The sequence below is a fragment of the Etheostoma cragini genome, chromosome 7, assembly GCF_013103735.1.
Source record: "Etheostoma cragini isolate CJK2018 chromosome 7, CSU_Ecrag_1.0, whole genome shotgun sequence".
In the NCBI taxonomy this organism is placed as follows: domain Eukaryota; kingdom Metazoa; phylum Chordata; class Actinopteri; order Perciformes; family Percidae; genus Etheostoma; species Etheostoma cragini.
Genome location: NC_048413.1, coordinates 12068626 through 12092873, shown reverse-complemented (window position 1 = coordinate 12092873; position 24248 = coordinate 12068626). Strand labels below are relative to the sequence as shown.

Here is a 24248-nt window from a genome sequence, read left to right as displayed (position 1 = left end):
ACTATGCTGATTCATTAAGAGCCTAAATAAAGTTTAAATAAAATGTTATGTTCTATCAGTTGTACTTTGTGCTTAGTGATAAGTTGCATGCGTAAGCATGCTAACACGCTAAGCTAGCGGACCTGCAAACATTATACCTGCTTTGCATCGCCATGTTAGCATTGTCATTCTGAGCACGTTGGGATGCTCATGTTAGCATTTAGCCAAAGAACCATTGTGTACAGCTTCACAAAACCACTAGCTTTTCTGCAGACTGGTCTATATTTGGGCTGTATTTTCTCAATGGTGCAACAACACAATACAGCCCATAATATCTCCAATGATCGGACCTCAAAATGATTTCCCATCCCAACAGAGGTTATGCATAGTTTAAGTGATTTAGGGTGAGGGGTCGAAGATATTTGTGTTTTAATTCGGTAGCCTACGCTGACCCACTGCTGCTGGGTCTAATGTTAGCCATCCGCTGACCTGGATTGTGGGGAAAAAATGTATTTCTTTCAAATCTGTAACAACAACAAAATCCACTTGTTCCGGAAAAGCGACCTGTCGAGCCTCGCTTAACAAGCCTTTTAATTTCCACCAAAACGTTAACCATCAGCCTGTAGCATTTATTATTGATGGCTGTCATTGCCACCATTGACTTTATGTCACTTTCTAGTGAGCAGTCAATTCAACCACAATCCATGTTCTCTCTCTTCAATGTACGCTGTTCAATGTACACACAAACACATGTCCAAACATCTTTACAGCGACACATAGCCTGTATGATGTATTGGAAAAGTAACAAACACACATTCACACATCACAATGTGTCACCTTTAAGCCCAGGGCGATTGCAATTTTACTCAGCAGTCTACTCATAGATTGTTGTCTGCCGGCTAAACAATGTTGGTTGGGTCTGCACAGCACGCATAGCTATTTAGCTTGATCAATATTGAGGGCACACATAAAAAGCAAGAGCAATAGAATTCCTATTCCAGATAATGACTTACATGGTTTTATTTTTTAGATTATTCTTCTTTTTTTTTTTAAACAAAATGCCCAAAGGGTGATATTCTCCGGCATAGTACAATTGTAATTATATTGAAATGTATTCATAGTACAGCACTTTTCAAAACAAAGTTACCAGATTCTTTAGTTTTGGCCCTCAGGCTTTCTTCAAGTTCAACATTTGGCCTGAAAGGCCGAAACGTTTGAATAAAATAAATGCACAGGGAGCCAAAGTGTGCAACGCTTTTTTCCCACTTTCAAGTTGACTTAAAAATCAAAGGACACCAGGTGGATAGCTCCTTTACTATAATGAGCTTTATATTGTATTTTTTAAATGGATTTCAGTGACAGCAACTTTCAGACAGTTTCCGGTTACCATTAGTAACTAAAAGTTTCAAACTACTCAACTTAGAAAACATTGAAATCCTCCCATGCTTCAAGAGGAAGTCAGTTCCCATGGCAACCTATTGGACTTAAGTCAGAGAAAGTCTTTCACATCCCCAGTGTTCTCTGCCTGCTAGATATGTAACCGCCTCCATCTGGATGTGGACATGGTGAATTTAGCGCAGGGCTTGCTCAGGCGTGACCAATCAGTATGCCTATAATCATTTCTACCTCTATGTTCCTCATTTTCATTTGCCCATATATTAATTTAATATAAAAGTACATAGAGTATTAATCTCCCCAAGATCATTCAGTTAGTCTTTGACCAGTTCAGAGATTATTTAAAAATAAAAAGTGACATTTTTGTCTGAACATCAAGATGTTACAACCTTGATGCTTAATAATTACGGTACAAGTTCTGATCTTGCGTTGTGCTAATTCCACATGTTACGCACGCACAACCATTGTTAGAACATGGAATGTGTGCAGGCAACTCAATTTTTTTATCACCAACCAACTGAATTTAAAATATCTGAAGAATATATGAAGAAGAATGTGCAATGGAGGACAGATATTCAATAGGTGTTCATTTCAACTGATGAATAGCTTCTGATTTTGCAGATTAGCTACTTTTCTCTGATACAAGGCATAGTAATGCAATACCCTGCTGTGCTCCACATGCCTTATGTTAACTTTAATATCCATCACACGTGTATGCACATACTCAGAAGCTCCAAGCATGCCTGTGTGAGATATGAATGAATCACCTGTGTAAGATGGTAATTACAATCTCATTTAATCAACCAACACGTCTTCATTTGCTATTTGGTGGGCAATTTGGTGGGATTTACTTACTGTGTGCTTATTTATCTTTTATCAAATCTAAAAGAACATTGTAAATCAACCAAGGATATCTTGAGGTATGACACTCGTTCCATTTTTTTTTTTTTTTTTGGAAATTTGGCACAGGTGATGGTGAATAGATCACAGTTTAGGATTTATGGACTTGAAGAATAACAAGAGGTTATGTAACATGACATCTATAGTGCTGATTTATATATTTAAACAAGAGAAAGAAAGACAGACCTAAACTGTGAGTCTTTGAAGTACCGTATGAACATGCAATAAATGAAAGCAAATGAAATTAGCCTGCTTTAGACTTGCTGGCAGAAAACAAATCACTGAAGAAGAATGTGTATTACTAGCTGTCTCTCTTATTAGAAACAGCAGAAAACAACACGGTCAAGGTTTAGCTATGCGTATTGTTTCACAGAGTCAACCGTCAGCAAAAACCTATGAATAATAGTAACTTTGTCTATACAGTTGGGAGGGAATGAAGGCTGAGCTATAAATGCTCTGTGGCTGTATCAGTTCACTATATAGAGTAGGTTGAGCGCTGTAATCTAAGCATGTTGTGCATATTATAATTGCATATGCAGCAAATAGCTGGAAATGGTAATATATACCTTTCCCCTACTCTCACATTCATGTCAACCAGTGGAATTATATATAATGCACAGTGGACGGACTTAATGAGTATTCCTGGGTAATAAAATGTAAATACTGTAGCACTGCCATCCATTGTTGTGAGGAGTTATTAAAAGTGCAGTAAGCGATGCTGCACAAACATTGATTGGATTAACATCACTTATTCAACCTTTAATCTTTCATGGATCAATGTTGTGGATTTAGACCCCCCCTGCTGGTTGTAAATGTATATGATAAAAAAAAGTACTTTGCACCATGTACTTTCAAAAAATAAAGAATACTTGACACACTGGCCTATGAGTGCATTCAAAATCAGCCATACAAATATGCTGTATTACATACCTAAGGGCCAATTTGGGGTCGTTTATGAATTCATTACAATCCCATAATTGTCTCTATCTGTTGAAAGCCCGACCAATTGTAACGCGGGTTCGCATGTTGTCTTTCACTTTCACTTTTTAGTTGTTTGTTTCTTTCTCTTCTGTGATGGTCTTGCCCCAGCATCAGTCATTACTACAGCAGATTACTTCTAAAATAAAAGAGTTAAAATACAATTAGGCCTACATGAAGAAATCTCCTGCTACCTTTTACCTGCATACTCACTAACACAGACTTCTCCTGTGTTTCGCCAAAATCTGTGACCCTTCAGAATGTGTTCTCTATAGCGCCATCTACCAGCCGTAAATTGTTTTGTGACTTAGCATGAAAAATCGGACCCAGCAAGTGGCATTAATAAAAAAATAGAATAAAAAAGCACTGTTTTCACTTTTTGTTTCTAGTACTTTTTTTGGTCCTGTATGATCATGAGATGAAAAATTACAGTTTCAGAAACATTTTAAAGTTACATATAGTCACTTTAGTGCTTTTAGGAACTAGATCCAATGTCAGTAGGTAAGACTGATATATTTACCTTTAGATTTGTGAAGAGTTGATTTATTTAGGTGATGTTCAGTTCCTATTTATTATTCAGTATTCCAATACTCCCTTAATTAGCTATGGTTTATTTATCAGAAAATGTATTACAGTTCTACTTAAAAGTGCTCTCATGTTGAAATTGCATTTTTAAGACTGCAGGAAACAGATCATAAATACTGTCAATACTTCGGTCTACTTAAGATACCTCAACAAATAGGACTGGTTCAAAAGCATTTTATAAGATATTTGGGAAATGCAGTAAAAAGACTAACTCTTTAAGAGATATAGCTCTCCCTCATTAAATTAGCAATCTGTACAACATAAAATTTCAATATGTTTTATTATAGATTTGTTTTCTATAATTCAGCAGCTCATAGAGCTTGTATAAAACCCTTGATCCCACAAACATTTCATAAATAAATAGAACAAAATAGATTACATTCACAAAACATTATTTCAATTTAACCACACATTCATTGGTGCCCATCTTCATAAGAAACTCAAAGTGAAAAATTATAAAAGCAAAGTTTTACTTTACTTACATTAAGATTTTGGGAAACCAAACGAACCATAATTGGAATAAAGGCCATTTCCAATTTCCTGGAGCGTAATTGTCCTCCTGTAAGCTAGATGTTTTAAGTTTTGAAAGTTATTAGTTTTACTTAAGGCATTTCATTAGCTTTAACTCTCTCCTGCAATTCTCTTTGTTTGCTTCTTTGCTGGAAGGTTTGTGGTAGCTCTTGCATCACTTCCGGTACTTTCTCTTCATTACCTATGTATGAATATATGAGTCTACAGTCAGAATCACTCATTCATACAAATGTGAAGACCCAAAGAGAATTAAATCTAGTTTAACAGGAAGCTATTCAAAGCAGAAACCTGGGGCTTATTAAAAATCCCATTTAAAAATCTAGCCTGTAGCAACATTGTGTTTCATCCTTCCCCTGACCCAAAGTAAAACTTAGTGCCGCACGAAGACAAATACAAAACCAAAGAGAAAAATTGAAAAAGTGCTGGAGTTAGAGCTGGGCAATATATTGATATTATATCAATATTGTGATTTGAGACTAGATATCGTCTTAGATTTTGGATATTGTAATATGGCATAAGTGTTTCATAAGTGTATTTTCTTGATTTTAAAAGCTGCATTACAGTAATGTCATTTTTTGAACTTACCAGACAGTTGTAACTATTATTTGTCATTATATGCACATTACTGATGATTATTTATCAAAAATATCGTTGTGTAAATATTTTGTGAAAACACCAACAGTCAACACTACAGTAATGTTGCGGTATCCATATCGAGGTATTTGGTCAAACATTTTGTGATATTTGATTTTTAGTCCATATCGCCCAGCCCTAGATTGAGTATTGCATCACATAGAAAATGTCCCTACTGACTTCAGTGCCGTCTTCCCTTCAGACCCAAACCTTCATGAAAGAAAACAATACACCCAAAGGTTTCGCAACATTAAAATAAAAAAAAAACGTTCTCTAGCAAGTAACAATATGACATTCTATGAGAAATATTATGTCACAGATTCTTTTTCTTTTTTGTCTAATTTAGTGTTAGAATTTTTTTCATTTATTTTTACTGGCACACCACTATGATTTGACACATGACAGCCCACTTTGTGTACTAAAAATGCTCTGTGGGCACTGACTGAGACTTCTCTGTCACATAAAGTTGGGGGCAGGTGAACAAACAAGAAGTGCATGTGACTGACACTGAAAAGAAGGCTTACATACAAAGCGTTTGTTCAATTCACAGAAGTTCTGCTTCGTCATCGTCATCCTCTGAGCCTGAGGGTCCCTGGCGGACTTCTTCGTACCACTTGTTGGTCAGGGTCTTCATTTGGATTCGGCCATGTAACAAGTCCTGTGGGAAACATAGTACACACACAAATCGGCACATCAGCTCACATGCAAGAATAAATAAACATACAGAAACATCGACTATGAGCTGCTCAAGGTGAAGACAAAAATAACATTAAATAAGTAGCCCTGGTCTGCAGCCAAATTCATTTTGATGAAGCTTTCTCTCACAGATGCTGATTTAACATATATTATGTTGGTGTATTTATCAGAATCAGAATCAGAATTTATGGCTGAGTTTGACCAAGATTTTACACCTGCTTTTTCTCAAGGCGTTACATCTACAATTGCATTGTCCTCTGCCACAGTGGTCAGTCAGCAGTGATAAATTAGCTGCACCGGATAATTTAGAAATCAACATTCCCTTTTCCCAAATGTTGTGCTATTTAAAAAGGAAAAGCCTTTAAGACATATTGCATACCTTGCAAACATGCAAGGTACAGCAAAGCCGCTTCTCATTTATTTAGCCTGTGCAAAACCTCAGTGCAGTCATTTAGTCCTTGAGCGCCTGAAACGGGGAAATAATTACTTAAGTATCCCTGTATGGCTTCACAAATAAGGACCAAATCCCCACCTCTGACCGTCTTAACAATAACAATTACAAGCTTCACCAAATTGGTATTTACAGCAGTATTTACTGTTTACAACCCAAGGTCAGAACGCAAACCAGTATGTTTAGAAGACAATAAAAACACACTGACCAAAATGATAAACAATTCTATTTTTCATGAGCTAAGATGATGATGATAGGACTTTTTCTATGTACACAAAAGGCTTATTTCTCTTAAATATTTACAAAGTGTTCACAAATTTGTCTAGTCTTGCCACAATAGAAGGCTTCTCTCTCTCGACTTGAGTCGGCTAAAGATCACATTTGATGGCGTCCGGCACCTTGGAGAGGTGTTCTCCTCACGGATGAACCCTAAACCCAGATCATCCTTACTGGTTTTTGGAAGGAGAGGTGCTCACTAACACAGATTTAGACAGACTTGTGAACAATATATGAGAGAATTGAATGTTTTGTGTATTTAGGAAATCTCTTAGATCTTTGAGTTCAGCTCATTTTTGTCTCCCTTACTTACCTCTTGGGTGAGCCTGCGAGTGAAGAAAGGGTTAAGGTATTTAGCATCAAGCCACAAAAAGCCCTTCAGATCTTGTCTCTGGTAGATATGAGCCTCGTACTCCTCCTCTGTTAGTTCTGATAGGTGCTCTGACTCAATAGTATTACCCTGGAGAGAAAGGAGGAGCAGAGAGAACAGATGAATGATTATAATTAACTGAAATGAGAGGGACCAACAAATGAGGCAGGTCAGTGCAGGTGGGGGGAGGTATGTGTTAAAGGTAAAATGTATGTCAACCCATTCTTTTTCCTCATATCGTGCAGCCCTACAGCTAAGCTCTGGAAGACTTCAAATACAGAATACAAAAGTCATGCAAACACACCACCTGCCACATGCCTTCATTGACTTCAATAGCAGGATGTACTTCAAAACAATGATCAATTATCTAGAGTTTGAGCTAATAGAGTCACATGCTAACTTGTATATTATGGTATCTCTGAGAAATGTATTAATGTCAGTTTGGGTTTATTTGTACTTTTCTTTTCTGTTACTGAGTTTGCATCTCTGTGACGATGATGTGACGGTTTGCCTTTGATGATTTTCCCTCTAAAGAGAACAGTAAAGATCTGAAGGGAGACGATGGCGCAGCTATTACCAATGCAGCCTCAGCCAGTGTCTACAGATTGAAGTGGAATCAAAGTGCTTCATCCATTACCATTTTCTCTGTCTTGCTGAGATTGATGTCTTTCTTGCTCTTACGCCTCGACTGGCTCTCCTCAATGTCCATTATGCGAATAAGTGGCATGGTCCCGCCCCCCATGAGGAGGATGGTAAAGAGAACGATGATGATGGTAGTGGTACCAATTAGCTGACGTTTCTCAATGGGCTCCAAGCCCAGATGAAGGCTCAACGCATAGGGGATAGCACCTCGCAAACCTACCAGACAAAAGTAAAGACGAAGAAATAAGAATATGAAATGGCTACAGGAGAACACACGTACTTGAAAATGTTCATTTGCGGAAACATTGTACGTATTATTAATATGTACACTTAATTAAATTATATAATGTAAACTTAAATCTGGACACTAATATACTTTATGTTTTTTTTTTAAATATATACAAATAGCTATTCATTTCATTATGGATGAATCTGTTGTATTTTTCTGTTGATAGATCGTATTGTCCATAAAATGTCAGAAAATAGTGAAAATGTTCATTTAACCAATTTCCCCAAATGTAGACAAGTCAGTTTACTATCATACAGTATAACATAGAAAAGCAGCAAATTTTTACATTTATATATGTAAAACAAACATGCAAAAAATAAAAAATTAAATATTACAATATAAACTAGTATTATTGTGTATATCTATATATTTTATAGTACATGTTATTATGATTACACTTCAAGCACTTCCCCCTGTGAACTTAGATCGTTAAAATATGGGCCATAGGATTCACTTTATCATCTCACCACTAAACCACATGATGAACATCATTTTGGGTGTGATCTTGTGGTCTCTGAAAAAGTTCAGCAGGAACGTCAGAGGGAAGATGTTTACTGCTCGGCCGAGAAGAACCAGGACCTATGGAGAGAACAACAGCGGTCACACTGACAATCATGGGGAAAAAATGAGAATGATCACGATGAGTTAAATCAACGTTCAAATAACATTTAAAAAAAGAGCCCTTACTATGCACCAGATGACGAAAGATAATTCAAACTTATGAGGGAAGCTGAAGATGGAGAGACCAAGGAAGGCAAACACACAGGTCTCTGTAGAGGAAAAAATAAATAAATAGTGAGAATTGATTGTTAAGTCAAAAACAAAAAAGGAATAAAATATAGGTTTCACTGACCACACATGAAGGCCATTGTGCGCAGTGTCTGCTGCATGAGGATCTGGGTGACAGGAGACAAGTTGTGATGGGTGTAGTGCGACATCACAATTCCCGCAAACAGGATGGACATTATTCCTGTAGGTGAAGAGAAAGAATGGCACTAAAAAGAAGTAAATAAAAATCCTTCTTTGGCATGCATCAATAAGTATGTGCCAGTGTATGTGTGTACCTACCAGACAGTTTGATGCCTTCTGCCAGGCCATAGGGCAGGTACGCAAAGATGATCATCATGCCAAACTCCAGTGAAGGAGTCTTCCTCAGATCAAAATGTTTTAAAAACTATTTAGGGAGTTAGGGAATTTAAAGAGGGTTGACATGAAAAAAAAACCAACAGGAGTTTAAAGCTCGCTCACTCTTACACACACACACACACACACACACACACACACACACACACACACACACACACACACACACACACACACACACACAGACACAAACACACAGTCTGGATACAAGAGCCGAGATGAGTCCAGTGAGGGTTCCCAGAGCAGCAGAACCAAAAAACATTTTAAGGAAATAACCCATTGCTTGCCAAAACGTCTCCCAGCCTGTTACCATGGAGTTGTCTGAGCGGGAAAAGCCCTCGGCCGTGCTGAAAGACAAAATAAGCCACAATTTTACATTTATACATCCTGTGTTGTAATACCTCTACCTGACCCTAGATGGCAGAAGAACTCCACCATTGAATCCGACAAAGTCACAATATCAGAGTGCGTGCAGAGTTGTAATCTTGCCATCAGTCTGCTGTATCCAGTGACTTAACAGGAATTCATTGTGACAATTGGCAACAATCATTTGTTTTTGAATATTGAAAAATCTTAAAAGGAGTAGTGTGAGTTTTGGCACACTTGACACATTGATACCCAATGCAAAAAATAAACAAGCTACCAAATTCTCTCACATTATTTGTTCTTTGGACTTAAACTTAGTTTAGGGGAAAGAATTTGTCATCATGTGTACATCCCAAATAAATTGCATTCTCTAGGTGTTATAAATAGACTGCATTTACAGTATGTAATGCATGTCTAACTTACAGGAAAAAACGCTTTACAACTTGCCTTTCATTCCCCCATTTAAAACACACGTTCATACACCAATTGTGGCAGAGCTGACATGCAAGGCTCTGGCCTGCCAATTGGGAGCAACTCAGGGTTCTTGCTCATTACAACATGCAGACAGGAGAAGCCCTAAATGTATCAACTTTTTTTCACAAACGACAAATCTAGCGACTTTCTGTGGAAAAGACAGCAACTTTGGGTTTAAAAGTCGCCAGTATTGTCCAGCGAGCACGCAAGGTATTTCTTTCCCGAGGCCACCAAAACAGTCACCTCTCTCTGAATCTGTTTTGTGAAGTGCAGCCCCTCCCCTCCCCGCGTGCATAGGCATGTAGAAAGGGGAGAAAGGGGCCGGCGTAGGTAGGAGAGACAGCGGGACGCGACGGGATAACGATGCAGCTGAGCAGGCCTGGCCCTGGGCTAGCCAGCCTTCTTTGAGAATTCTTTATTAAACTTTTAACCTGCCTTTGTAGATTTTCTTTTTCAATTCAAAGATAGGCTACCTAAGCAATAATAATAAGGTACAATAAATTCCTGTACTACATTTGTGATTATTTGGCTTAAGATTTCCATTTCTCTCTATCTACCTTGCTGACACAACCATCAAGCTTAATGCAAATTATTGCGTAATGATTTCAAAAAGAGGCAAATGAGTGTATGACGTCATCCCCTCCTCCCACAAATTGCTTTCAAATCTGGGGGAAACACTGTACCTCCTCCACTATCTGTTTAATTAAATTGAAATCCTTTTTATAACAGTTGTCCAGACAAACAGCCAGGCAACACAGCGCAATTAATAATCAGATGTAATGGTTATTAACAACCTGCCAAGCAAAGGCATTAGCTGCGTGGCTGTAATAAATGACTGGGCCAAACTGTAGTAAGTAGCTTTCTAAGAAGGCCAGTCTGAGAAGTGCTAACAACAAGCAAACTGCCAGAACTGTTCAGCCTATCCATTATTTATGCATTCATTTACTCTAGCGGGGCATGCAGACACTTGAGATCACTTTGCACATTTAGCTGGTTGTGAGTAGGAGAGATAAGGCAGCATTGAGTACAAAATACTGCAGACAGGGACCCCTGGATAGATCAGTTGGTATATATAGAGGTTCCTCTAGACAGGATGACGTTAATGCAAACAAACAATGAAATTCTGCCAAATGTCTTTTTCCATCAAACTTGTCTGTTGAGAATTTTTTTTTGTTGCCGTGTCCTGTTTGTTGATACAGGACAATGCTCATGACAATTCTGAGTGATACTCTCTCTTAGAATTTGAGTGTGGGGGAGGGGGGGAGAGAACTATTGCATGCAATGTTTATGTAAGTTATTAATAACTTCATCTTCTCAGAATACTACACTTTTTGACCCGCCTGTGAGTTGACTCGCGTATCACTACTGCGCGTAATCCTGCCATGCCGGCTGTCCCTTCCACACAGACGTGAGTTCAGCTCTGTGACTGAACCGTCTCTGCTGTACCTTTCATACAAATGGCGGTGCAGAATAAAAGGCACAACCGCCCCACCTTGAACAGGCTTTGTGAACTGGCAATAAAAAAACAAAAAAAAACAAAAAAACAGGTTGGATTCAATGGTTGAGGACATCGGACTACACCCCAACTGCGTTTTACAATGGAATTACACAAAACGGTGTGTTGCTCTTTAAACTGGTCTTTGTATTTTGTTTGTGTGTGTGTGTGTGTGTGTGTGTGTGTGTGTGTGTGTGTGTGTGTGTGCGCGTGTGTAGCGGCAGGTTTGTCTTATTTTTAGAACAGCGTATATAGAAAGTACTATATATTGGTGTCACAGATGAATTTTTCCACAAAATGATACCCATTAAAGACGTTAGTCAATATGTACATGTAAGCATGATTGTGTGTGTGTCTGTGTGTGCAACATTTTGGATAGCAGCTGTACTGTATGTTTAAGCCTTTTTTTTTTTAAACATCTACATACTTTGTACATGTTCTGCTTTGGGTGGCTGGTGGGTGAAAATCTGTGTAAGCATCCTTCATGGGCAAATGTAAATGTGCAAATATTGTCCCGCGGAAGATAAACTAAACTTGAGGAGCGGATAGAAACTCTTACTTTGTGAGGACAATGGAGACGGCGTCGTTTAGGATGCTCTCACCGAACACCAGCATGTTGAGGACCGGGTCTACGTTGAGGGCGTTAAAGATGGCGATGGTAGCTACAGGGTCTACAGCGGAGATCAGTGAGCCAAAGGCAAAGCTACAGCAAAAGAGTGAAAATTTGTTATATAGTAGACATAAGTCACTTTTGACTCCATTAACATAATTGGAGAAATAAGAAACTAACACAAATGGGCACCAACGAGACACAGTATAGCTAATTTGTGTATGTACAGGAGGTCAGAGGGAGGCAGACAGAAAGTGGTGGTGTGTGTCACAAACAAGGAAGCATGTGTTTGCTAAGGTGGCAGACAAATTGTTACCTTAACTATTGCCACAATTTTTTAAGAATACATACATCCTTTCCCAGAATATTAGGGCTTTGTACATAGATTCATGTCTCATCTTAATTCGGCCAAGATATCATGCATTCAAGAGTTAAGGCAGTCATTGTCAAACAGACCACACCGGCAATGATTTGGTATTAGAATTTTAGATGTACAGTTTTGTTTTTGTTTTTTTAAATCCGCGGGATTGGTTCTTAAAGTAGATTGAAGGTGTCAGTGGGTGATGCTATAAGTATGATATACTAATATCTAATTTCCCTTGAAGTCAGTTTGAACACAATGTTTTACAATAGTTAGAGTGTAACACTCATACTCACCTATCAGTCATAGACATCTTATAAATGACATCAGCCTAAGAAAAAAACATACCAAAACATAGACACACATTATTAAGAGTTGCAACACAGAGATCTGGTTATGTCGACATTCGTAGCGCAAGAAATATTCTTAAGAATTCAGAGATAATGGACGCCTAATACTTCTCTCTGTATTAACAAGCTGTTCCAGGAAAGTCAAAGAATCGTGACATGTAAACCAGTTCACACTGCTTTTCTGAACAGGCCCTGGCAACGACAGAGTTATTGACTGATACTACAACAATCCTCACCTGCCCAAGGAAATAGATACCGCCTCCGACTATGAAGGCAGAGATAGTTGTGCCGATCACAGCAAAGAGAGTAATGGAGCCAATGTTCTGGAAGAAGTTACCCTGAACATACATGAACACACTGCTTAAGTATTCATGGGGTTAAATTGCATGACATTTGCAGTTACATTGTGTCATATAACATGTAGCAAACATTAAAATGAAAAGTAGTGCACAGTACAGGTAGCCTGGTCCTACCAGACCCTCGTACATTTCATTTGTACAGAGTCTGGCCACTCTCCATTGACATAAGTTAACTCCTTTGAATGCGGGCACTCTGTTGAAGTTTAAAACTATTGGATCTGGCCAGAGCCATCAGCAACCAGCTTTACTAACGTTAGCCTTGGCGAACTTGGAGTGAGCTGGAAAATCAAAACTTTTTCCTCACTGGGTTTGAGAAAAGCTCATAAAGGAAAATTAAAATTGAGCGGGAGTACGTAGGAGGGCGGAGCCAGGCTACAGTACAGATACAGAGAAAATAGGCATTATTTTGCTGTAAGTAATGGAGCAGACATGTATCTATAAATAATAATAACAATAAATGATTAAATGTTATGAGCCACCTTTTTGAATTTTCCAATTCATTTCAAACCTAAGTTATGATAATATATGATAATTTTGACAATTAAGAAAAAAACATAACTAACAGAAATAAGAGCTGCTTATGTTATAATGCTTTCGTGTCAAAGCACTTAGAACCTAAAATCGGCTTTGGTCCCTGTTCTTTCATTGTCTTTATTTACTGCATATTGTAAAGATGTTGCTATGAAACTTGCTCTGCATATTTGAAAATTGTTACTGTTTTAAACTATAAACTATTGATTTGGCATAGTAAAAAAATTTAAGTTTATTTTTTTACATGCATCACATTCATTCTAGTGTCAATCCTTATTTTACATCTTGAGCCATGAAAATTCAGATTCATGCAGACTCTCTGCCATACCTTATGTAAAGAGTATCCAGATTCAAAGATGATGGGAGGCAGGAGCAAAAGGAAGAACATGTTGGGTCGGAACATTTCCTCCTCCTTTTAGAGAAGGACAGAGACAAAGTTACATACAATTGACAGTGAAGCAGTAGAGGTGGTCAGGTAACAGACAAGTGATTCTAACCTTGGCTTGCAATTGCACACTGACTAATTGTAACACACTGTATTGGTAACAGAAAAAATGCCAAGTTAAACTAGCTGGAAGCTGCAAGAGAATTCAGAAATTATTCAGATTGAATAAATTACAAAGTACATTCAACAGGAAACATGTAAATTGAACAAATTACTTATTTCCAAAGTGATTAGTCTGATACAAATTCTGTCATGTTAGCCATCTAACGTTAGCTAAAAGTAGCTTGTGGTAGCAAGCCTGCGGTTACATTTTTGTAGTAGGCTATGCAGTTCGGGAATACAAATACAAAAATCTATCTGCATGTTAATGTACACATTCAGCCAGTTGGAACAGAAGAACACACCAGAATAGGCATGTTTAGTAAGCAATATTTTATGGCCCCATTCCTACACTTATAAAATGCAATTCAATGTGGAAGTAATCCAAGTATTCAGAATATGTTACTACGATTGGATAACGTAGCGGAATACTTTACAAATTACATTTTTGGGCATGTATTCTGTACGTTTTGAAAGTGAAGTTCCGTTTAGTGAACATCAGCTGACTAAATACTTAGACATAAAGGGAGGGGAAAGGGTGATGAGGGAGGCCATGTCACTCACACACTCACACTCATACTCACACACACAAACCATATAATGAAATCATTGTTTCTTCCCAGCTAAAAGGGCCAGCCTCTAAGATCAGGCGCAGGCATCATGTGGCCATGCATTACGCTCCGGCTGCCAATGCGTCTGTGCATGATGTTCCATGTGGTGTGTGTGTGTGTGTGTGTGTGTGTGTGTGTGTGTTTGTGTATGATCTATGTTAGTAATGTAAAAGTCAATATACGGTATGCATTAAAGAATGTTCATAGGGAAAATCTATTTCTGGGCCCTGGTTGACCCTGCAGTGGTGTCTGTCAGGAAGTTCGAAGTAATCAGCGATCTCTTTCATTGTATTATGTGAGGCATTTTTCACAGATGGTGGAGCTGACTCTCGACCTCAATAACCCCATAAGGCTCCTTCATATAAAGCATCTATTTTTTTTTCTCTTAATATTACAGAGATATGATTTGCAATAGGTTAGCAATTAATAACTGCTGAGAGGTGAGGATGTTTTACTTTTCTCTGACAGGCACAGTTTTAATCTACAATTATCCATTATTTGACATGTAATGCAAAGTTTTAATTAACTATCCAAAAGGACAGTGCTTGCAATTCATCCAAACCATGGTGACATGACTAGTTCATAATCTTCTGAATGAATCTCTTTTCCCTATCTAACCATTTAAATAGGGCTATTAACCAAATAAGCATGATGTGATGGCAAATGAGATGAGACAATACCACAGCACGCCATTTAAAGACCATTTAAAGTGTACCAACTTTTGGCTGTATGGATGTTAACTTTGGCTCCAATGGTACGACATCGATTAATGGTACGATTCGACGATGCCAACCTACGCTATTTGGGCAACAAATAGGTCAGGAATAGAGGACATCCTATACATAATGTATGCTGGGATAAAAGGCTATGCTCCTGCTTACTTTGTATCATTATCCATTTAAATTTCAGGCAAATTAGGCCAGCAGGGACTGCTCCCAGATAACCGCTTTTCTTGACATTTATTTCTGGCCAAACTTTACCCTTCAGGACAGATAAAAGGTCAGGAATGAATGAATTAACACCTGAGACACAAGAAGGTATACCATGCATGCACTACAATCTGACATCTACAGCTGCATGTATGCACGCATGCCCATGTTTCCCTGCCACATACAATAATGTCTACTGGAGAGACTGAAGCACACGCACACCTGCATATACACATTTAAAAAAGCAGATCAGCATGCTAGTGCTTTGCATTATTTGTTGATAAAGGTCTAATATTAGTAGGGCTGCAATTAGGGTTACAATTATTGTCAATGAATCTGTTGAAAAAAGCCCAATAGAATTTCCCAGAACTCAAGGTGATGTCAATTTAAAACAACATTAAAACAAAAGAAAAAGCAGCAAATAATCACATTCGAGAAGTTCAAACCATCACATCTCTGGTCTGGAATGTTTGCTTAATGAATGGCTAAAAGGATTACTCAGTTAAGGATATTTAATGCTAACTTAATGCACTAGATTGACCTGGTCCTGAAACCATGAGTAAAGATGTGGTCTGAAAAGGCAATATGAGATTTCAGGCATGATGTGAGTGATAAAGAGTGAAGAAATACTGTGTAAGTTGTAAGAAAAGGATAGATGAAATGGATAAAACCAGACAGCATAGAAGAGGAAGCACTGAGACAGAGCTTGAACTAAATGAGAAAAGATGAATGCCAAAGATGAAGGGAGCACAGAAACAGAAAAAAATATGAGCAGGAACGATGGAGAGACCTTCGCGTACAGGCTCCCTGGAGGCCTGGCTCTGACACAGTGACATCACCACATGGAAAAAAGGCCCCTGAAACCACAATTAAAACTGTTCTCCCTGTGTCGTTCTTTCCCTGGCGTGGGGAAGATATATTCAAAAAAAGATCTGCTGCCCTTTGAGGCTTAAAACACACCACTGCAGCCACTGAGGAGAACGAGGCAACATAATACAGTACAGAGAGAAAACTAAATTATTATCTGTAGTCTACTGTAGATGCAAATATAAACACCCATGTATCCCTCTCTGTGCTTTTCCTAGGAGAAAAATTGCTTCTGCATGTTACTTCATACCAGCATGCTATTTCTTCTTCAATCTGTGTCAGAGCACAGGGGTGAGATGGGAAGATGAGAGAAAAGGAGAAGCAGTGAACAGTCCCAGAAAAGCACATAAAGGGAAAGCTTCTCTTTATTTGCTGGATTGTAGGGAGAGGTCCAGAGGTAGAGGGGTTGGTAACGAAAAGCACAGAAAGCAGTTTGGTGGTGAAAGGCGAGGGTAAAGCCAGTGATGACAGGATGCTGTTGCTGCCTGAGGGGGGTTGTACACCCTTGGTGGTTTTGTGGGGCAGTCCTGGAGGCTTAATAGATTAGCCAAGCACGCCATTTTTAGAAACATGCTAGTTGGAAGAGATAGCGGCAGCATTAAAATATGGCGCATCCAGTTTAAACCTGCAAAATGAGCTAGGGATTGGAAAAAAGACAGATGCATTCCATTGACTTTGGTGGTAAAATATGGACGTGTGAGTAAGTGCAATGTATGCACAATTTCAGAAGTTGCAGTTGAAAAAAATAATGCTGACAGAATCCCAGTTATGCCACCGGCTGTGTTGCTCACTGAACAGGTTACATGGTGCATCCTGCTCTTGGGGGCTCTCTCAGAAACAAATAGGTCAGACATAATGGATTTACATCAAGCCCTGGGTTTTCTGAAGTCACCAAAAAACTACAAACCACTTGAAGCCCTGGGTTTTCTGAAGTCACCAAAAAACTACAAACCACTTAGCATATCCATGCCCCATGCATATCACAGTGTAACTTCATTACACTCTACTGAGACTGTTTCTATCAAGATGTGTGGTAACAGGTCATGAAGCCACTGCCTACTACACTACATAAAGACAGGTAAGCAGGTCTGCTTGATGTAATACACAGAGATAGCCGTCTAGAGATTCACAGGACAAGGTAAACTGAGGAAAGGGGCTCTGGTTACTAGTAGTGCGCCGATAACTCAACAAAACCCAGGGGCCCCCAGGCTAAAAAAACAATGGCCCCCAGTGTGTAAGAAACATTGACACAAGCTGTCCCCTTTCCTCCCCTCTCCCTCTGCATCTCTCCCTCTACAGCTCTTGTGAATATCTCTCATTCACTGGCAGAGAACAAGGAATGTTAATTGAAGGCTGTGAGAACCAGGAGAAAAATGAAGCGCTCATGGGGACACAGTGGGGAGATAACAGAGTGGAGATGATGAGATTAAGAGAGATGCGAGTTGTGACAAGAACAGTGGCCAGGAAATGAATGACACATAGGAAGGAAACCTATAGCACAGAGAGGAGAGAAGTTTGTTTATTGGGTTGGTAGTGGGTGGGGTTGTTACCAGAGAATTTGCTGTAGGATAAGTGCATCGTATAAGAACTGGAAAAACTGGTTATATACTAGGGCTGCACAATTAATCACAATTTTATCAAAATATGGACTAGTGCAATATTTGTTAAAGGCAAAATATGTGTCAAACCATTCTGAAGAAAGTACTGTGGTGCTATAGAGACATCCTGGCCAACAAATCCTATCCTACGGACTACAAAAAACATTTTTGTTTGGTATAGATCCTTGCAAAAATCACGCTAGAATCATTTTCATTTTTTAAGGTTCAATATTAGTCAATGAAAATGAGAATAACGCAACAAACATTATCCTTCCCTTCAATATCGTGAATCCTATTGCAATCACAATATCAGTCAAAATAGTTGGAATTAAATATATTCCTCATATCGTGCAGACCTATTATATACTGTAGGCTTGATGCATTGTTTTCAATAAGCAAACACTTGAGCAATGCAGATGTTTGTCTGCATTGTCCACACTCTAAATTGCAGTTAATACCAAGATTGCAGTGGGTGTAGCTCTTTTGTTTATAGATGTGAAGCAACTTTGTCATGCATTGCATGTGTTCATGTTTTTTTTTTTAAATGTGTGGTGTGTGGAGGAATGTGGCAGTATGAACTAAACCAAAAGTAGCACCACTAACTGTGTGTCAACTGAGAACTAAAAGTGTAGCCAGTGCAGTGTGAACACAAAAAGCTGTGAAGAGGCGTGTGTTCATGAGTGAAACTACACCTTCCAGTTGGCCAGTTCCAGGAACTCAATGATCTTAATGAAGCCTCCCATTAGAATTCCTGGAGAAATTGAACAGAAACGAAAAACAATAAGTTTAAATATTTTACTACTTCATATGAATATTTAAATACAACAAGAACACAGATGGAGTGGGAACGTATTGCAAAGTGCTATTTTAGTGGTTAAAACAAATGGAGGCCTGTCCCCCATATGTTCAGCAAAGAAATTGACATGAATAGTGTAAAAAGGCTATTGTCGTAGTTTTGTCGTAGCGAAAGTCCCCTCGAGCCTTCAGTTCTCTTGTTACACAGCCCAGCAGAACATTGATTAAAAGGTCAAGGAATACACAAAGATGTAAAAAAAAAGCAGGGAAAGAGAGAGAGAGATAAGATGGCGAAACTAAGCAAAAGCATCAACGCATTGTGTAAGACCCAGATATATGCGGGCAGATTGAAGGGGTTTATTATGGAGGAAAACACACAATTGTTAAAGAGGAAGAGAGAGAGAGAGAGAGAGAGGGAGGAAGTGTTGGGGGAGGAAGAGCAGCCCTTCCTAATCTGCAAGCAGAGTGTTATCTCTCTAAAGCAGAACCCCATGCTCCAAACACTGAGACAAGCTTTGTCTCACATGAAGCTTAGGCAAAAGGAAAAGGCCTTCAGGGTCAGGTCAGACCATGTGTCATTTGAGTTTGAGAAGTGTAACTGCACAAACATGTAAAAAAGGGAGAGGATGTAGAATTAACCCAAAGTGACCGCCCACAAGAACTGAATAAATCGTTTTACAACAGAACACTTCCTAAATCTTGCATAAGGCTGATACCATTGGGTTAGCCTTTCCTCAATGTAAAAGATATGCATTTGTCTTAGATGGAAATGATTTTAGTACTGTTTAATCCACAGCTGGACATACAGAAATGGGCAATAATGTTAAGAATTTTCTATGACATACAATATGTGCAAGAGAGACAACACAAGGAAGAGTGGCTGGAGTAAAAGATGTAAATTATAAGAACCGACATCAACTTTCAAATAAAAAGTTTCATATGTATTCTAAAAAACAATAGAGGAGTATTCTGGAAAACTCCCAAATCAGCCTCAACATTAGTTTCCTGTACTAAAACGGCACCTGCTTTGAAAACAAGATTTCCTAGAGAGCTCTTAAATACAAAAACACTTAACACTCCTACACCAGGCCTGTGCAGAGTAACATTTTCCATAAGAAGTACTCACCAAGGGACACAACAGCCACACTCTCTGGGAGAAAATGCAGTTTGAACTTGATAAGCAGGTGCACCAATATAATACAGATACCTGGGGTGAGGTGAGAGAAAAGAACACTGAATAAATATTTTGGACAAATTCCTCCATGTCCCAAACATCATGTCACACCATCTTAGATCAGCCCAAAATAGCCCCCACATCATATAGTGTTAAGATCATTTCTCTGGCTGCTTTCCTTCACACAAACTACTGTAGACTGGACAGGGATTTCTGAATGAAAATTCACATATCTCTAACTTTATTCTGTCTCATTGAAAGTCTAAATGAATACTTTAATTCACATCATAATAGTCTATGAAAAAATGTTATAGAAATGAGGTCAAATACAGTTGCTTGACATAAATATGGCTACAAAGCAGTCGCTTGGCATTTCAAATTAAGAGTTCTGAGACTTTACAATAAAGATAATTGCCCACAATTAAAACATCCCATTAGGGTGCTCAGTTGGTAGAGCGGGCGCCAATATATAGCGGTTTACTCCTTGACGCAGCAGGCCGCAGGTCCTAATCCGACCTGCGGCCCTTTGCTGCATGTCTTTCCCCCCTCTCACTCCCCTTTCATTTCTTCAGCTTTCTTGTCAATAAAGGCCTAACAATGCACAAAAAAACACCTTAAAAAAACAACACCACCAAATTAGGTTGTGAAAGTACAATAGACCATGTATATCAATGTGCTGAATCGGTGCACGATTATGATGACAAACTCCAAGGCCATAATGAAGTAAAGTAAACGGCAATTTATACATATGGCAGAAATGCAGTGCCGCAAATGAGATAGTCATAAGACCCAGTGTATGCAACACTGCAGCCAGCAGAAGCTAGTTCATCAGAGCTGGACTGTTTTGTCGTAAGGGACACAGGACAGGTTCAATTTAGGCCTGATTAAAGCAAATAAGGTACATAATGTTATTATGGTTTCTCAGAAGTCCTTTTTAGAACTAATGTGTGTTTTTTGTATTTTACTTTGAGGTAGCCTCTCATTTATTGATCTATAACATCACCACTGATGATATCGTATCAACTTCAGAAGATAAATTACTGTGATTTTCTGCATGTTGTGTTACCTGCAAGCGATGGAACACTTGCTACGTTGTAACATTTGTTTCAAGACTAAGTAACATGCTTATGTGTCTACAAAGTCAATAAGTCTAACTGGTAACCTTATGCATGATTTATACCAAATTGTTGGTACACTTACAGTGGTAAGCCTGTGACTCAACCTTCAGTGAACTAAAGTACATAATGGGCACTTTGTTTCTGAAGAAGCTCTTGAACTTACACATACTGTATTCATATGTAACCACATCCTTTGCTTTATCCACTTCTTTCCTCACCACCCACTGAATTAATGAATTGCTAAAGTGGTTGTGTATTTTCCCTCCATTATTAGCTGTACGAGGTCTAAGTCATGTATATTGCGTAGACCATAATGATCATATTTGCCACTGTGGAAATATTTCCGGCTTCCTTGCTATCCTGTATTTTCAGAAGGACACTAGACTAGATTCCTCTTTTAAAACAATGTGCCTGGGGATAAAAACTGTGAGCGTGTTGACAGTTACAGATACTCAGCAACGGAGCAACCGAGAGACTACCGACCTATAACCAGCAGGCTGAAGAATATGGTCATCCCGCTAGACTGCTCTTCTTCCTGGGCCTTGACCCCCGTCTGTACAGGCAGAATGGGCTTGGCGGTTGGGGGTGCCTGGGTTGTCGGCTTGACAGCAGCAGTTGTAGAGTGGAGGGTCTCGTTGCTGTAGTTATCAGTTTCGTTGAACTTGCTGGAACGAGACAGGAGAAAAAGCATGTTGGTGTGATGCATACAATCAATCTATAGAGATCAATAAATATATGGCTTTGGATTCCATATGCATCGCAAATCACAAAACCATTCAAATCGCAATGTTTCTGTGTATTGGCTATGAAAATTTTGTTTCCTCTAGGACAATAAATTGGAGTCCGACCGATATATCAGCTGACCGATATAATCAGCCGATATTAGGTATTTCCCAATCTATCGGTATCGGCATTTATAATGGCCAATACTTCATTCATCCTAATCCCTGATTCTGAATCATTGATCAGAATCATTGATTTGGAAAAATATAAAAAAAATGGCTGAATCATTAAATGATTCTGATAAATTCATATTTTAAAAAATTAATAAAAACGGACAGTTAACCTCTGATGAGTGCTGCCGTTGCATAGTTTGTCTGCCACAGGGCGTTCTACAAAGTCCCTGTTGGCAACACAGATTTTTTTTTTTTTATTGTTTTTTTGTTCAAAAGGACTTTAAGTTTCATATTTTAAGTTTGTACTTTTATACATTTTATATGTCAGAACTTTAATTCATTTTGATGTTCCTCTGTTCTTTTGTGACAATAAACAAATTGTTATCCTATTATTTTAGTGAGAACTCATAAATACACAGTATATCTGCCAATATATTGGAATATGGGATCTTTAAACAACCAAATATTTGTATCAGTCGGGCTCTACAATAGATCTAACCTAATTTAATTTTTAAAGCTCTGTTGAACAATGCAGTGTTAAATCGAAGAACAGAGAAAAAAGTTGGAAATAAAAACCCTTATTTATACACCTAACCCCTCCTAAACTTTAATATTATTAAGGTACAATTAGTGTAAACCAGTACATTTTGAATCTTACAACTAACGTTACTTTATTTGAACTTAGGGCCTTAGAAAAGTGTGAAATAAGTAGAGGCAGGGTTATGTTTATAGCTAAGCTAGCTATATCTGTCAAGCTAAAAGCTATCATTTCATAGCAACCGTTTTATGTATAACTGTGTACAATTTCACTGTACGTAGCTACTGTTGTAGTTTAACTTAGCAACGTGTCTTTAGTTGTTCGTCAACGTTAGCTATTGCGGTAACGTACCATTAGAAACCTAGTAACATTACAAACAAGCAATTGCTACCTAGCTAGCTACAGTATTGGGCTAGGTAACTTCAAAGTGAGAGCACTCAAACCTGATAGACTGTCCATCCTTTTGTTGGTTGATTGAATCGTGTCCATCTTCTTTATTATTTTTTACTAATGTTTGCTGGTTTTCTACTTGAGCATGGTACACATCCCCTCCATCGTCATCTTTCTCATGCAGGTCCAACGAGTTTTCCCTCTTGGCTTGCTGTGGCACGCACGGATTAACAAATAACAGCAAAAAGGACAGCCAAACAACTTTACTGTTAAAACCTTGCATTCTCAAACCAGTGCATTTAACCCCAAAAACAGCGTTTTGTAATAAAAAAAGACTGGAAGTCCCATGTCGTCAGCTCAATGCTTGATATGTTGACATCGCAACTCCACTTCCTGTTTAATGTTTTCGTAGGGAGTTGTAGTCTTTACTTTGCATAATGACCTGAAGGTCTAGCAAAGACACAAACGCACGAAGTTTGATGAGACTATTTTCAAACAAATATATATGTTTCTGACAAAGTGGATATGATTCTACTTTTAATTGTATAAATAAAGTGTCGATGGTTCACAGTAAACCCTTGTGCACTCAATTTCCCATAAGCCATTGTAGTGTAGCGTCACCCGTTCACCTGCTGTTTTCACGGACACTTGGGTTTTATTTGTTGCCTGCATTAGCTGCAAATTACCTGCATATGTAAAACGCAGGCAATTTGGAATTAGCAGTAGTATTATCAGATAGGTGCAATTTATATCATTTCACTGCAAGATCATACTCTTCTATTCGGTGGCCATTAGGCCTTGTGGACATATTTCCAAAATGTACATTTTTTAGTTTAGTTTACTTTATTTAAACGTGTAAAAATAAAAAAAGATTAAAATAAAATATGTATATGCATACATTCATGCATACATATATAATTAAAATGGCAGATACTTCTGCGCACAATATTCCCAAATTGAAAGTCATTCAAATAAAAAACATTATAGATTACTAGTTACTGCCATTTAAAAGTAACTATATTACAATATTACTGTCTCTGAATTGTAATGCGTTACAATACTTTTGAATTACTTTCATTAAAACACAGGCAAAAGTACTTCCGCTTAACTTGGCAGCTTGTGAATTTCACCACTGGATCAATAAAGTCTCCTACAGGAACGCACCATGCATTCACACACATTCAAACATTGCCAAATCAAATACACTCCGATGGCGCAGCGCATAGGAATACATACTTGCATTTTGTTTCAGAGTGAACTGCAGATTACTGCTGACAATAGTTAAATTGGTGCTTGGATTAGTCACATAGCTAGCTAGTTAAACCATCAGACCCAATTAATCCTGTTAACAAAATAGTATTGCACTGGCTTGAA

The 24248-nt window shown here is 38.3% G+C and overlaps 1 protein-coding gene and 1 long non-coding RNA gene across 2 annotated transcripts in view; both read right to left on the bottom strand.

The window, feature by feature from the left end:
- LOC117947508 overlaps nucleotides 1-24248 on the bottom strand; it is a 1113976-nt gene that overhangs the window by 166238 nt on the left and 923490 nt on the right. The gene's annotated exons all lie outside the window — the stretch shown is intronic.
- On the bottom strand, nucleotides 5385-23276 carry slc9a8 (solute carrier family 9 member 8). Its single transcript, XM_034876395.1, has 16 exons — nucleotides 22928-23276; nucleotides 21534-21715; nucleotides 19885-19965; nucleotides 18656-18714; nucleotides 13743-13826; nucleotides 12761-12862; nucleotides 12471-12505; nucleotides 11763-11906; nucleotides 9077-9215; nucleotides 8794-8899; nucleotides 8579-8695; nucleotides 8413-8495; nucleotides 8193-8304; nucleotides 7432-7652; nucleotides 6738-6884; nucleotides 5385-5659 (listed from the first exon to the last, which is right to left on the bottom strand). Exons 1-16 carry the CDS (start codon nucleotides 23155-23157, stop codon nucleotides 5546-5548), a joined length of 1956 nt encoding a protein of 651 aa, XP_034732286.1. The 5' UTR covers nucleotides 23158-23276; the 3' UTR covers nucleotides 5385-5545.

Coding starts and splice junctions, on each gene's coding strand:
- slc9a8 (XM_034876395.1), bottom strand. CDS start 23,157: ATGCAAGGTTTTAACAGTAAAGTTGTTTGGCTGTCCTTTTTGCTGTTA. Junction 11,907..12,470: donor AAGATGTCTATGACTGATAG/GTGAGTATGAGT, acceptor CTTTTGCTGTAG/CTTTGCCTTTGGCTCACTGA. Junction 8,305..8,412: donor CTTTCGTCATCTGGTGCATA/GTAAGGGCTCTT, acceptor TTCTCTCCATAG/GTCCTGGTTCTTCTCGGCCG.